This window comes from Vipera berus, assembly GCF_964194415.1.
Source record: "Vipera berus genome assembly, chromosome: 2".
Classification (NCBI taxonomy): Eukaryota; Metazoa; Chordata; class Lepidosauria; order Squamata; family Viperidae; genus Vipera; species Vipera berus.
The window spans coordinates 254,813,005-254,828,533 of NC_138203.1; the positions used below are offsets into that span (position 1 = coordinate 254,813,005).

Here is a 15,529-nt window from a genome sequence, read left to right on the forward strand (position 1 = left end):
CTCTTCCAAAGGTAAGAGGAGGGTGTGGGCCCTAGTGGTGTGGGAATCAGACCTAAGTCCTAAAGAGATCCATTGGGGGAGGCAAAGGCCTGTGGGGACTCAGTGGGGGGGAAGCAGGCCCAAGGGCTGTGGGGACCCTGAGGGACAGAAGAGACCATGGGATGTCCCAGGGGGTAGAGAGGCCTTGAGAGACGGAGGCAGGAGGGCCTGAGCCTGCACTCTCCTTCTCAGGGCCTTCCCAACCCCTGAGGCATCGCATGCTCCATTTAATGACTGACACGTTCATTTAGCGACCACATCAGGGAAAATAGGGGTGTGAGTTGTTAAGTGAAGCTGCCTCGCCTAACAGCCATCACAACTTGAAACCGTAATGGGCAGGCTCCATTATTGTTATGTGTCAAGGACCTGTAAAACAGTAGAGGTGCAGTAAGAATTGTTAAAAACATCTACCCTCTTTGAACAGAGAAGTTCACACCAAATCCCCAGTTTATTTAAGCATGGTCCCAATTTTTAAAATACGATAATATATGCTGGCACAATATTTTGAAGAAACTAATGGCCTAGGTAGAGAAACCACACACACACACACACACACACACACACACCATGCACACATCAAAAAAATTCAGAATTGCAGCATTTTCAATTGTAATTATTTAATATAGGTATAAAGTATAGAACCAATATATGTGTTTATATTTTAGTACAGTTCCTTAGAGAAAAAAGCCACCATAATTGATTCCTCTAGCAAACAGAATCAATGCTACCAAGATCATACACAAAAGTAATTCAGCAATAACAATTTGAACAAGATGCCTTCCAAGTAACATCATGAAGTGCCAGCTTCATGTACATTTTACTTCATAGTATTTCTGATTCTCACTGCCTCTGCTAGGAGAATTACCTTCAGGTGAGGTATGAAAGCATAGTGGGGAAAAACAGTGATTCCTGCCTCCAGCAACCTGGTGTCTGGGTTGCCCAGCATTAATTGCTAACAGATCTTTAAAGGAAATATAATCCATCTGGAATCAAATAATCGTGACAATTATATGCTATGATGGTACCTATCCCCCAGTGGGCAATCTTTTGCCGATGTCTGCCCACTGGCTAAGTTGTACTTCTTAAAGAAATCCACACTGTATTTAAGGTCTCTTAAAGACTTAGATTTAAGAATATCACCATCCATATTTGTATATTTAGATTAAAAGCTCCTGGAGGACTCACAGCCCCGAAGACTTTCATCAGTTAAAAAGTAAATGTTGATATTCTATAAAAGGAAGATTTGAGACACAATAGGAGCACAAACTTTAAAACTGGGCATTTCCTCTGTAACTCTTTAACCAATTTAGGATTGGAAGAACTGTCTTGAGCATCTGCACAGAGTCACTTCTAAAGAGAGTTGTCATCATTGACTTTAAATGCCTTGTATGGGCAGGGAAACTCTCTAAACACAGCACTGCAAACTTGTCAGACTTAATTAGAGCAGAAGGGAAACCAATGCAGCTGTCCAGCTTTATGGACAAAAAAGCCATTGCTAGCATTTCGTTTGCAATCTTCACTTTCAATAGATTTCTGCTCTTATGACAGGTCCACAATTGAAGAAGAAATGTATTTTATGGACAGAATTAAGTGGAAAAACACTACAGTATTCATCAATTTCTTCAAATACATCAAAACAGTATCGTCAATCCAATATATTATAAAAAGCATCATTGTGGATTAAAGCAATCTAACTAACACTGGATAGAATATCAAAACCATATTAACAGCAATCTTTAAGTCTAGTCTTACTTCAGAAAGCAAATCCCTTCTCAGAGCAGTTCATCATAACAATATTTTTTAAAAAAAATAAATAATGAAGTTGGGATACAGGGTAGCCAATAAATACATTCAATAATCTAAACTTTTGGGGGAGCCTTAAAAATTAAATGCATTTTTTAAAATTTTTAAATGCATTACTGAAGGGGTAGGCTTTTATATTTTTCTCTTTATTCAGGTGAGAAATTATAGTTTTGACCTTGCAAACTCTAGAGAAGAGCAAAATTTGGTTCAAATGTGTCTTGCACGAATGCTTTCATAGCTGTTGAAAGATGCACTGTGTTGTTTTGTAAGTTTGGGGACAGCAACTGTAGCAGCAGAGAGGATTGTTTCAATGTCTTTATTGATATAAGGTATCCCCAAATATACCGACTGTCTCTCCCTCTGGGTAGACTTGTTCCTTCTGAGGTTTTCTATCAATTCCAATCTTGGTCACAAGTTGAAAAAAAGTACAGCCTCTGGCTTTTCCCAACAAAGCATTACATTGACCCTCTCTGCCTCTATAGAGCATCTGACATGTAGAATGAAAGGGCTTCTGATCATGGACTTTGTATTTCCGCGTCCTTGATCATGATAGTGTCTCTTTTCCCTTTGCTATAATACAAATTAAACTGTACAATTTAGCCAATTTTAATTTGCCCAATTCAAAGTGTTGGGAGGATTGTTGTAGAATTACAGAGCAAATGCTGCCATTCTGGCCTCACTTATCAGCCAGAGGATTAAGAGACTGGGGGGAGTGGGGGGTGGGCTGCATGCCCTCCAGTCCTCTGCTTCAACTAAAGAAGCAATAGCTACAAGAGCCTTGGTGGAGCAGAGGGCTAATGCCTCCTTAAGTAACACCAGCTGCCTGCAATTAGTGCAGGTTCGCATCCCACCAGGCTCAAGGTTGACTCAGCCTTCCATCCTTCCGAGGTAGGTAAAATGAGGACCCAGATTGTTGGGGGCAATTAAGCTGACTTTGTAATAATGCCGCTTGGGGTGTGTGTGAAAGCCCTAACAAGCAGGCATATACATAGAATGAAGGCTACTGCTAAGCTTGTAAGCCGCCCTGAGTCTTCGGAGAAGGGCGGGATATAAATGTAATAAAAAAAATAATCCAGTTTTCATGCAAGACAACCTTCTCTTTGCTTCCTCTTCCTCTTTTTCTTTCTCTTCTCTCCTCCCTTACCTTACCCTACCCTCCTCTTCCCAAACTTTTTAAAAACAGCTTCTTTCTTATGTGAATATAAGTTGAAGAGAAGAACTATTCTAGCAAATATGGGCAATTTGTGGTCTTTCCCCCCATTTTCGTAACTCTCAATTTAAGTATTGAAAATTAATGGTGCTATTTTTCTACCCCCCGAGACAGAAAGTAGATTAAAACTGAAGGAGAAGCCCTAGAATAAACAATCTAGTTTTTGAAAACCATGACCACCAAAGTAAAAATCAAAACCTCACCCATTTATGTGATCATCTACCCACTCAGTCTCTTTGATTCTCCCAATATCAAGTGAGGCCCTCAGCCCATGTCCAGATGTGTCATTCCATATCATTCTTCTGTCTTCTGCAACCTATTCGGTCTACTACAGAGAATTAGACTCTCCAGAATACATCTGAGACATTGAGTGGAAGCAGAATTACACTTGTGTGATGTTGGTTGTGATTCAATGCTAGCAGTGGCTGCAGCCACGCAAGGGTGACATGAAGATGGGGAACCTCCAGTTGTTGAAGCTATTTTGACTGTCTTCTGACCGGCATCTGCCTAACATATTTCTTGCCTTTTTGACTTCAAGAGAAAAACCTGGAATCCTGCCTAGATAATTCAAAATGGGTAGAAGAAGAAGAGAAATTCTCATCAGTTTGTTTTAGAAAAAGACTCCTTCAGTCTTCTTTATTTAAACTGACTGAAATTTTGTGACATGCCAATGGTTACATATGTTTCGCATATGTTTATTTAATCTTTTTAGCTCGTCCCGTTGTTGCAGACTCAGGACTGACATACATATTTTATAAGACAGCTTCATATGCAGAAGAGGATAATTAAAAGAAGTCCTTCCTCATCCATAAACACAATTTTGTGTAGAATGCTAGAATTCCTTTAGGTAGTCCTTGACTTACAACCATTCATTTAGTGACCATTCAAAGTTGCAACAACAGTGACCTAAGACCATTTTTCATTCTTATGACTTACAAATGGGAAGCGTTCTAATAGACTAAACAGTTTTCAGTCCCATGGGAACCAAGGTCATTTCTGTTTCTCTCAGCTGGAGAGGATAATTCAAGTGCTGGAAAGCCCACTTGGATGTGTTATTGGGGAACATAGTTGATGGCATAGTCAGTGGGGTGGGAACTGTGACTTTGTATTACTGTTGCTTTTGAGAGGGGATTTTAATCTTGGTTTCACTTTTGACCATGCCGATACTTTGTATCCAATAAACATGTTCTTAGAGGGAAACTCAAGCCTCAGAGTTCTGTATCGGAACTATGACATCTTGAGTTTTTTTGTAAAAATAATAAAAGTGGGATATAAATAAAAAACTAAATAAAATAGCAGGTAGTATATGGAAGACAAAGAAGATACTGGTGGAACCCATTTATAATTTCCTTTTATTTCAATCACTCGGACAATTACTTGATTGCAGGCTTCTGAGTATATTTTAAAGTTTGTATTCCTCGCTCTTTGTGGAATAGCTGTTCTTTATAGACATACAAGAAAACATAACCAAAAACACACTGCAAGTTGATAAAACATCATTGAAAGTTGACTCGAGTTTTAACGGCATTAAAAAAAAGAAAAGGATAGTGTTGATGATTTAACTTCGCAGTAATGTTTGTTTTTTCTGTCAAGTATACAACCTTTTGGTTAAGAAATCAGCCAACAATATTTTTTGGGCTAACGTGAGAGATTAAAATCAGAGGGTGCATGTACCTTGTTTCATTTTTTCCCTCCTCTTCTCTGACCTCTCAAACACTTTAAGTAAATTTTGTGGTAAAGCAAAGACCACGAGCACAGAGGGCGTCTGAGACAGTCATAGTATCTGAATATGCTTTTTGTGGTATTAGCAACATTGCTTTGATTAAAGATTGGCCCATGGCTTGAGTTTGTACACTTTTATTTTCCTTCCCCAAAAAACTGTAACTGAATTAAATAATGCAGAGGCAACTGATCTTACTTATATATGCTTAAATGATTTTATACTATGTCCGATTTAATTTTGAAGTGTAATCATATATCTCCATCTCTTCATGACCCATGCGTAATTCAGTACACTAAATATTTTAGGCTTCTGAATTTTCATGGGAAAGGAGGGTTAAAAAAAACCAAACTGTCTAGAGTCTGTTCCCCCATCTCTTATAAGATATATGAAAAGACCAAGACAGCCAAAATCTCCTGCAGGAGAAGTAAAATAAGTGACGATACTGGCTTTTTGTTCAGCAACTGTTAATACACTTTGTGACTCCTTCAAAATTTAATTTGGAAAGTCAGCATTTCAGCAGCTTAAGGAGATTTAGCAATGGCTTCTCCCCAAACCACATAAAGCTTCTTCACAGATCACACAATGTTCCCCAGATCTCAGCTCATGAAAACCCAAATACCAGTACAGGTAGTCCTCAGCTTAAGACCATATGGAGCCTGCCCAGTTGAGATGGTCATAAAGTAGGTCATCATGTGACCAACCTGATTTTATGACCCTTTTGCGGTGGCTGATAACCAAACTCTTTATTTGCTATGGGGTGTTTTTGCCAAAAACTGGAATTAAACCCTGTTTTTTGGCAAAACAACATTGCAAACTGCAGTTGTATGACTGTGGGATGCCTGCAAATGGCTGTAAATGTGGAGCACCCAACATGAAGTCACGTGACTATGGAGAGATGCGGCTGGCCATCAGAACTTTGGAACCAAGCTATAAGTATCTTTGAGGTGGTTCTTCTTTAACTCTGAACAGGGACTAAGTGGATGGTTGTAAGTTGAGGACTGCCCAGTGGTGGGATTCAGCCGGTTCGCACCAGTTCGGCAGAACCAGTAGCTAATTTTTTGTTGCCTGGCCCAGAATGGACTTCTGGAAGCGGCATCCACACATAGAACCGGTTGTTCACATATTTGAATCCCACCACTGGGACTGCCTGTGGGATACCATGTTACCTCGGGCACAAACGCTAGGTATATCAAAACTATACAAGACTGAGAAATTGTGAGGGCGCCCATTTCCTATTTATCCATCTGTCTTATTTTATACAAAAGAGGAGAGCCTGTTTTACACAATATAAGAGAAGCTGAGTAGACCTCAAGCCTTTTTCTTCTCAGAATTCCCTGCTAGATGTGGAAGAAGTGTTTGGCATAATGGTGCACAAGTAGAGAATATGCAGTCCCTGGGTTCAGTGCATTCCTTTCTATTAAAAAAGGATAATTTATAGCCTACCTTACATATGAACTGAGAAGCTAGGTCCAGTTCAAGCTTCCAAACTTTGTTAAAGTCAAGGGGAACTCCAATAGTCGGCAAAACCCACAAATTATGTCTGTCCAAGACTTTTTTTTTAGGCAGCATGTATACAGTTCTGTGTGTTGCTCACTTAAACCACTAGGAAGCTTTTACTAAAGGAAATGGGTTCTTTACTCAGACAAAGGGACACCAAGGCAACTAAAACGTAATGCTCCAAACACAACTATAGAAGCTGAGTGCAAACATTATACCAGAAAATGTCTTCTGGTTTATACTTGATTGATTCAGTGGTTCAATTTCAAGATGACATTGAAAAGGGCAGGGGAAAATATTCTTACTTCTATTTCTGAGATCGTTTTTTTTTCCAAAAAAACAAAAAAACAAAACACGATTACAGAGCCTTAAAAGAAAATGGGAACAAAATCTTCAAGTTACATTTTCAAGTAATTTCATTGTCTGAAATAGTAATAATATTAATAAGTACCTAATGTTCATTAATTTCTTCCAGTGACTTTGCATGTATTGGCAAAGAAAATGGAAAGATGGAAAAGGTTTGCTTTTTAATGAGTAAGTGCATTAAGTACCTAGTCTAAAAATAGTAAAAACATAAAGGCATGGGAGGAGACTGAAATATGAAGGAGAAAGAGAAGTCTGATGTATTGAAATACTTTCATGCAATGTAAGTAACTGAACTAAGTGAACCAGTATTTACAAAGATAACTACATTTAGCAGTTCCCTCAAACTTGACTCTTCCAGAAATGTTGAATTATAACTTTCATCATCCCCCGTCACCATGACAACTGGCCATGCAGCTGTTTGTGAGGGGAGTATATTATAATTGCTCTGGGGAAGCCTGCTAGAGCATCTTCAGCTATTTAATCATTCATACAGCTATTTTATTTTACCCTGTATCTGAATGAACTGTTAATTTCTAAGAAAAGACTCCAGATGTTAGGATACCTCAGCCATAATGAGAACAACAACAAAAGGTTAAGAACTTTTCCAAGGCCTTTATAACTTCAAATGGTTGTAAGCCGAGGACTACCTGTATTAAAACTGGGTGAGTTTTGCTTAGCGACAGGCCAAGAGTACCACTCTTACTCCTTTTTTGCACCTTCCTTCCCTCCACCTCCAGAACCTGAGGCTGTGCATTTTGCAAGGTTTTTGCCACTCAATCCTGAATGCCCCCAAATCTCAGATTACTATCAGAACATTTACACTTCCCCTCCACGCTCCTTGTCAGATGGTGTGGGATGGGCCACTTGTGACATCTGAAAGGAAATTATTTCAAAGCAGGCCGTTATAATAGGGCAAGGTGGCTCTTTAAGAATTCAATTAACTCCCAGGCTCTTTTGCAATCAATCAACCCAGAGAATGTCCTGCCACTCTTCATTCCAGGGAGAGTGTCCGGAGACTGCCCAGATGTTTCAGCCTCCGGTTCTCCTCCGTGGAAAGTTTCCGCCTGGAGGCTGCTGCTACGGGTAGACATTCTGTTCTCCTGGCTCTCCTTAATCTAGAGTCCTGTCAGAGCTGTCACATGAAGAGTGAATCATTGGAGGGCCCTTGTGCCTGGAGAGGAGCTCAGGGCAGGCAGCTGCACAAACCCACACCCAAATGCACATTCTCCTCACTGAGAGTTTTACTGCTCAACCTTTGAATAATCCCAGAAGCTGACTGACAGACCGTTTGTTCAATAACAGAAATTTGCCAAAAACAAATTGGCTGTCTTTCAAACGGACACCCTGGCCTGGGCTTCTTAGACTCACCTTCTTCTCCCTGTCTCCATCTCCACCCTTCCCCACATTCCATTTTCTTCACTCTAAACAAACCGGAATTATAAAAGAATGCGGCTGCCTCACTGGACTTCATAGAGTTGCGCTCTGTCCCTCCTCCCTGCTTTTCTTCTTCTATGTTTCCCAGGATAACATATAATCCTTTGCACCTGCAAATGCTCCACAGACTGCCGACTGCCAAGAATCCACCACGTGTCCTTGCTTCCATGACCAAAGTTCCTGTGTTTAAAGAGAGAGGAGGTGGGTGGACAAAACGTTAGTCTCTGCTTTATTTGCAGCTTGCTAGCTTCCTATCAGCAGGGTGGGTGGGTGGGTGGGTGGGAGAGTGCTAGAGTTTTCAATGGCTATTTTGGCGGCATCTTCAATTAAAGAATAATTGATCACTTCTACCCACCATCCTCCACCACCACCCTGCCAAAAGACGACATGTAAAAATGGTTGGTCTGAGAATGATAAATAGCACTGAAGCTTGCTTGCAGAGAGTTAAATACATATTTTTTTTTCAGCCTGGAGAAATGCAATTTTGCAGATACTGCCCGGATCTTTCTTCCTCTTGGGAAGATAAAACACATGAAGAAAAAATACTGGGGAAAAAATACCAGCAGTGACTTCCAAGCTGAATATTCACGCCAAACACTATCTTTTCCAAACAACTGCTCCACATTACACCATACCCAACACTTTGACCTATATGAATAATATTAAGACTATACTAAGTTGACCAGTCCCAAAGCTAAGCAATCATCACTATTAACAGTAATCTTAATGAGGCAGAAAAATGGCCAGAAAATAGTAACTTGCTGTAGACAACCCGCTAACTTAAGTGTTTCTCAACCTTGGCAACCTGAAGACATGTGGACTTCAACTTCCAGAATTCCCCAGCCTAGAGAATTCTGGAAGTTGAACTCCACATGTCTTCAAGTTGCCAAGGTTGAGAAGCACTGCTCTAACTATATAGCTAAGCTGCTTAGAATGTTATAGAGCTTTATATATCTAACAGCTGAGCAGTGAGTCTGTATTCCCACCTGCCCCACTTTTTGGGCAGAAATACAAACATCTAAACTGAAATGCAATTTGCAGTTTCAAAAATAATAGCTAATCATGAGCACATTCTCCCCCCCAATCTTCCCAGAAAACTGGTTGACAGGCTGTTGCATCAATTCACTAAACAGCAACCCCAATTCCAAGATGGTTGTGTTGTTGTTTTTTGTGTGTGTGTGTGTGTTCTGAAGAATGCTGGAGAATGAAATTTCAACAGCCGAGTCTTGTATCAGTAGACAGAGCATATCCAAAGTAAGGTTCATCTCACAACCACAAAAGCCACAACTATTTCTGGAGAAAGACTCAGATTCAAAAGTTCAAGCCTAGCCCAGCCGTCTTTGTGATGCCTTCCAGATGTTTTGAAGTACCTTAGCTGCATGGCCAGCTCTAAGGAATGGTGGCAGTTTCATCAGAAAACATCTGGAGGGCACCACATTATGAAGAGCTATTGCAGACAGTATTATCTCTAACCTAGGTTTATGCCAACTTCTTAAAAAGCTGAGCTGAGAGACAAGAACCAAGAAAACTGGGCAACACCCTTCCATATAAGTACTCAAAGCAATTTAGATGACCATGGCCAAAGGGAGAATGCAAACTGGCCAACAGGAAATAAGATAATCCCTCTACAATTTAATTATGGCATAGTCTTCCCCAGCAAAGCAGGGAAAGCCCTACTCTCAGAATCATTTAAAAATAGACCGCAGAATGCAGCACTTGAGAGCATACCACAGGGAATAATTCACCACTGGCACTTGACATAAATGAGCTAACATGTTTCTTTCCATTTCCTTCTTTTACATGGAGATCCAGCTGAAAATGTGAAAGAAAAAAGCAAAAAAAAAAAGCAGCAAACCCCCCACCCCCACCCCTATCCGCTAAAGGGAAGGAGAGATTTTAAAGTCTGCAAAGTTTGGTGGATTTTTTAATTTAGAGAACACGGATGAGTATAGATTTTCTTAAAGAGCGCATTCTGCTGAACTTTAATGGGTTAAAGGAATGAGTTCTCTCACTCTGTTCTCTCCTCTCTCTCTCCCCCTCCCTCACACACATACTTCCGCTACCAATCCTTCTCTTGCACACATACTTCTCTCTTTTTTCCATTCTCTTCCCTTCCACAAATTTATCAGGGTGGGATTGAGGCCTTCCACCTGAGAATTGAACCAATCAGTGGCAGAGATCTACTCTCCCACTACATACACATACTTGCTACTCTTCTCTCCTGTCAGTTCTCTTCCTCTCCCTCCCTTTTCTTTCTCCTTTCCATCTTCCATCTCATATTGGTCTCTCCTGCGTGTAATTACACAGAATGTTCATTTATGCTGTATATAGCATTGGGACTTTGGGAAGACGTACGTGGATAAAAAGGAATCCCATAATATGACTATATGGGGCATTTTGAACGTGAGGGAAAATCCTTTGGAGTCTGTTGCTTATGTTGGTTATGGTTAGAGATAAGAGATCTCTAAATTAGAAGACAGACAGAGAGATAGATAGACAGACAGACAGCTCTGCCACTGGGAAAACAAGGATTACTCTGACTATGGTATAGTTTTTAGATATTCTGCCTCAAGATGCTGCTTTGTTGTGAAATATATAGCAAATTATTTATCTTGTATGTTGTAATTATTTTTTTCCAAATAATCTCATAAGGTGAATGCTTATGAGATATCAGATCAGATAATATATTCTGTGTCTCTGAAAAAAATGATATAAATGCCTGGCAGGGGAAGATTTATCAAATCTGATGTCCTTCAGAATTTTTTACAGCTATCACAAGCCAGCCACAGGCTGAGTTAAAATGCCTTTGTAAATGATTTTTTTTTTTAAAAAATGAAAACCTCAAGCGTATCTATCTACTGTACCTGTCTGATATGCCTATATTCATGGACAGACACTTACGAGAACCACTGGAGTGGTTATTGTCATAGACTGGCATTGAAGAGAACTAGGTTCAAGTCCACCCTCAGCTACAGAAACTCACTGGGTGCCTTTGGGACACTCTCTTTCTCTCTCTCAGATCACCCTACGTCACAGGTCAGCTCTTGCTGGGTTAAACACAAGAGACCTCTCCATGGAAGGCACCTTAAGCTCTTGGAGGAAAGGCAGGAGATACATCTATCAAAGAAATAAAATAAATAACTACAGATTGAAATATTTTCCTCTGTGGAGTGAAGAAACTAAACAGCAAAAAGCAAATTGTTGTCTAGGAACATTTTTCGGCTGTTTATGCCTCTCGATTGCAGCCATCAATTTCTAAGATTTCCTTTAGGGTACCAAAACAGAACAAACAAAACCCACAGAAGCTCAACATAGTTGTGGGGATCTACTACTTGAGACCAGATTTCAGTAAGGAGTAAGGAGGGCACCCAAGTGATTTCTCCACAGAAAAATAACAAAGGGCATACATTTACCATTGACAGTGCAGTGAAGATTTTTTCAATAGTCCCTGAATATATTATTATGGGACTCACTCCTAAAAAGTCCCCAGATATAATATTCTGCATCGGTTAAGAATAGGCAAGAAAACAAGAAAAGATCAGTTGTTGTTGTTAGCTGCGAAGTCGTGTCCGACCCATCGCGACCCTATGGACAATGTTCCTCCAGGCCTTCCTGTCCTCTACCATCTTCTGGAGTCCATCTAAGCTCACGCCTACTGCTTCAGTGACTCCATCCAGCCACCTCATTCTCTGTCGTCCCCTTCTTCTCTTGCCCTCAATCTTTCCCAACATTAGGCTCTTTTCCACTGAGTCCTTCCTTCTCATTAGGTGGCCAAAGTATTTGAGTTTTAGCTTCAGGATCTGGCCTTCTAAAGAGAAGTCAGGGTTGATCTCCTCTAGGCCTGACCGGTTTGATTGCTTTGCAGTCCAAGGGACTCGCAGGAGTCTTCTCCAGCACCATAGCTCAAAGGCCTCAATTCTTTGGAGCTCGGCCTTTCTTATGGTCCAACTTTCACTGCCATACATTGCAACTGGGAAGACCATAGCCTTGACTATACGCACTTTTGTTGTCAGGGTGATGTCTCTGCTTTTTAGTGTGCTGTCTAGATTTGCCATGGCTTTCCTCCCGAGGAGCAAGCACTTTTAATTTCTTGGCTACAGTCCCCATCTGCAGTGATCTTGGAGCCCAGGAAAACAAAATCTGTCACTACCTCCATTTCTTCCCCATCTATTTGCCAGGAATTGAGAGGGCCGGATGCCATGATCTTGGTTTTCTTAATGTTAAGTTTCAACCCAACTTTTGCACTCTCCTTCTTCACCCGCAACAAGAGGCTCTTTAGTTCTTCTTCACTTTCTGCCATTAGAGTGGTATCATCTGCATATCTTAGGTTGTTGATATTTCTCCCGGCAATCTTAATTCCAACTTTTGATTCATCTAGCCCTGCCTTTCTCATGATGTGCTCTGCATATAAGTTAAATAGGCAGGGCGACAGTATACAGCAATGCCGGACTCCTTTCCCAATTTTGAACCAATCAGTGCTTCCATGTCCAGTTCTCACTGTTGCTTCTTGGCCCACATATGGGTTTCTCAAGAGACAAATAAGATGGTCTGGTACGCCCATCTCTTTAAGAACTTGCCACAGTTTGTTATGATCCACACAATCAAAGGCTTTAGCATAGTCAATGAAGCAGAAGTAGATGTTTTTCTGGAACTCTCTAGCTTTCTCCATGATCCAGCGTATGTTGGCAATTTGATCTCTAGTTCCTCTGCCTCTTCGAAATCCTGCCTGTACTTCTGATAGTTCTCAATCCACATACTGCTGGAGTCTAGCTCGTAGGATTTTAAGCATAATTTTACTAGCATGAGAAATGAACGCAATGGTGCCATAGTTTGAACATTCTTTGGCACTGCCTTTCTTTGCATTTATTAATGATGGTTGCCGCCTCCCAGGGTCATGTGATCACTTTTTGCGATCTTCTGACAAGCAAAGTCAATAGGGAAGCCAGATTCACTTAACAATCGTGTTAAGAACTGCAGTGATTCATTGAACAACTGTGGCAAGAAAGGTTGTAAAATGGGGCAAAACTCACTTAACAACTATCTTGCTTAGCAATAAAAATGCTGGGCTGAACTGTGGTCGTAAGTCAAGGATTACCTGTGTTTTCATGAAGTCAAAAGATAAACCTGAAACCCAATGCCCCTAAAACAGTCACATGGTTAACCATAAACTAAAATAGTCGAATACAATTATGATTATTTTGCTCTTTTAAAAGATGGAAAATGACAAAAGCTTTTTATCTGTGTCTTTTAGGACAAATTATCTCTGAACCTAAAAATTAATCCCTGGTCAGGCATTAATATACGTACCTAAGGTTTCACTCACCCAATTTCTTTCTAATAATTCCTTTATCTGATTGCCTGGGACATGTACTATTAGAGGCAGCAGGATATAATTAATCATGTTTTTGTTCCAGGATAGTATCTGTTCCCACCAGTGTTCCCAGTATCGGAAAGGAAAAAATGACAAGCAGTGCACTTTTACAGCAGACGGTGATGCCAAGGCTGTGTCATGTGTATTTTATTAGATCCAAGCCTGAATAAAAGACTTTGTTTTCCACTTCAAAGGACCCATCCCAATCTTCTGCTCTTCCTTTATGAATAACAAATTTAAAATAAATCTTTGGGATGAAACGCATGGAAACTCATAGCATCTCCCTGTCTTCCTAGGTCGCTTATGTGCTATGTTCCTTTGGTTTATTATTAAATTGTTTGAGAAATTTCAACATATGACCTATGTTGGAATGCAAATATATTTCTGTATTCCATAAGATAGAACATCTTTCTCAAAAGACAAAGGATATTCTCATGTTGCATTATATTTAAGACTAATACTTTTTACCACAGGTGTCTCATCTTCATCCACCTGCTATATAATTTTTACTAGTACAATACTTGCACATCATTGTTTGATAGATAAGGCTTCTCTTGGAGAGAAGGAAAATGTGCACTGCTGCATTCAATACAGACAACATTTCACTATTTCTGGACAAAGAAAATTAATCTTATCAATTTTTTTAAAAAAAAACCATGCTACCTCATTAACAATGTTAAATCTTCTGCAAGTACGGGTAATCCTCCACTTGATAACCATTTGTTTAATGACTGTTTGAAATTACAACAGCCCTGAAAAAAGTAACTTACGACTGTTTTTACATTTATGACCATTGCCATGATCTCCATGATCATGTAATCAAAATTCGGACATTTGGCAACTGGCATGTATTTATGATGGCTGCAGTGTCCCAAGGTCATGTGGTCACCTTTTGTAACCTTCTGACAAGCAAAGTTATTGAGAAAGCCAAATTAACCATGTTACTAATTTAACAACTGTGGCAAGAACAAAAGGGATAAAATTCAGTGGTACCTGAACATCCAGTTCTCTGCGTGCATGCAGGCCTGGGCCTCTGAGGACTAGAATGGACTTCCGGAAGTGACATCCATGCATTTCCTGTGGGCTGTTCTAGGCCTGGTAGGCCTCCTCCAGGCCTCCAAGGCCTAAAACAGACTTCCAGAAGTAACAGCAACGCACTTCCGGCGGCCCATTCTAGGTTTGGGAGGCCTCCACCAGGCCTAGAATGGACTTCCAGAAGTGATATCCATGCACTTCCGGTGGGCTGTTCTAGGCCTAGGAGACTTCCTCCAGGCTTCCAAGGCCTACAACATACTTCCAGAAGCAGCATGGGTTCAGCCGGTTCTCTGAACTCAAGCGAATCAGCTGAATCTCACCACTGACAAAATTCCCTGGATTTGCTTGCTTAGCAGAAGAAATTTCGGGCTCAATTGTCCTCCTATGTCAAGGACCACCTGTACTCCAAAATGTTTAACATAAATACCCACAAAAATCTTGATATCTGTTTCTACCAATGAGAACATAAACTGAAACATTCTACTACACTTAGATGCAAACACTTCACATACATAAGTTTAGACTTGTTGCTATTCTTCTTTTCTTCCTTTCTGTCAGCAATCTGACACAATCTAGCGAAGCAATCTTGTCACTCTAGTTTTCTTTATTTTTATTTTGTTCACTACTAGCCAGATAACTATGCTCATTAACACTTCAAATACGTGTTGGGACAGCAGGTCAGAAAAGATTAAAATGGAAGAATTTTCACTGTAGTAAGAGATTAAGATGGTAATTTTTGAAGATAACTCCTTCCTCTTTCTGATTGAAAAGTGACAACTGGATATATAATAGTCATGCTTAGGAAGCCCCAAATTAACTAATAATAGCCAAACTGTATGTACTTCTCATACTAAGCTCCTAGATACTGATCTCAATTTCTTCTCCCTAGTGAAACCCAGTTTTAATTTTTTTAAAAAGAGAAGGGCTATGCTTGGAAGCCCAGCAATAATATCAGATTTGTTTCAACGTATTGTCCAGGGGGACAAAAATAGAGATTGGAAGTAGATTGAGGGTACTAGGTATATCTAGTTTAACAAAGAGAAGGATTGGA

The 15,529-nt window shown here is 40.1% G+C and overlaps 1 protein-coding gene across 2 annotated transcripts in view; it reads right to left on the reverse strand.

Annotated features, from left to right (window-relative positions):
* The window catches only part of SLC25A26 (solute carrier family 25 member 26), a 150,739-nt gene that overhangs the window by 16,666 nt on the left and 118,544 nt on the right, over positions 1-15,529 (reverse strand). Inside the window, exons 7-8 of one of the 2 annotated variants that reach the window (XM_081315924.1) lie at positions 8,183-8,252; positions 3,405-3,610 (exon numbers count right to left, since the gene is read on the reverse strand). In XM_081315924.1, the coding sequence (XP_081172050.1) occupies positions 3,468-3,610; positions 8,183-8,252 (213 nt within the window). In that variant the 3' untranslated portion in view covers positions 3,405-3,467. Of the gene's footprint in view, positions 1-3,404; positions 3,611-8,182; positions 8,253-15,529 lie in introns of those variants that run through there. The other variant, XM_081315923.1, reaches the window with a different exon arrangement.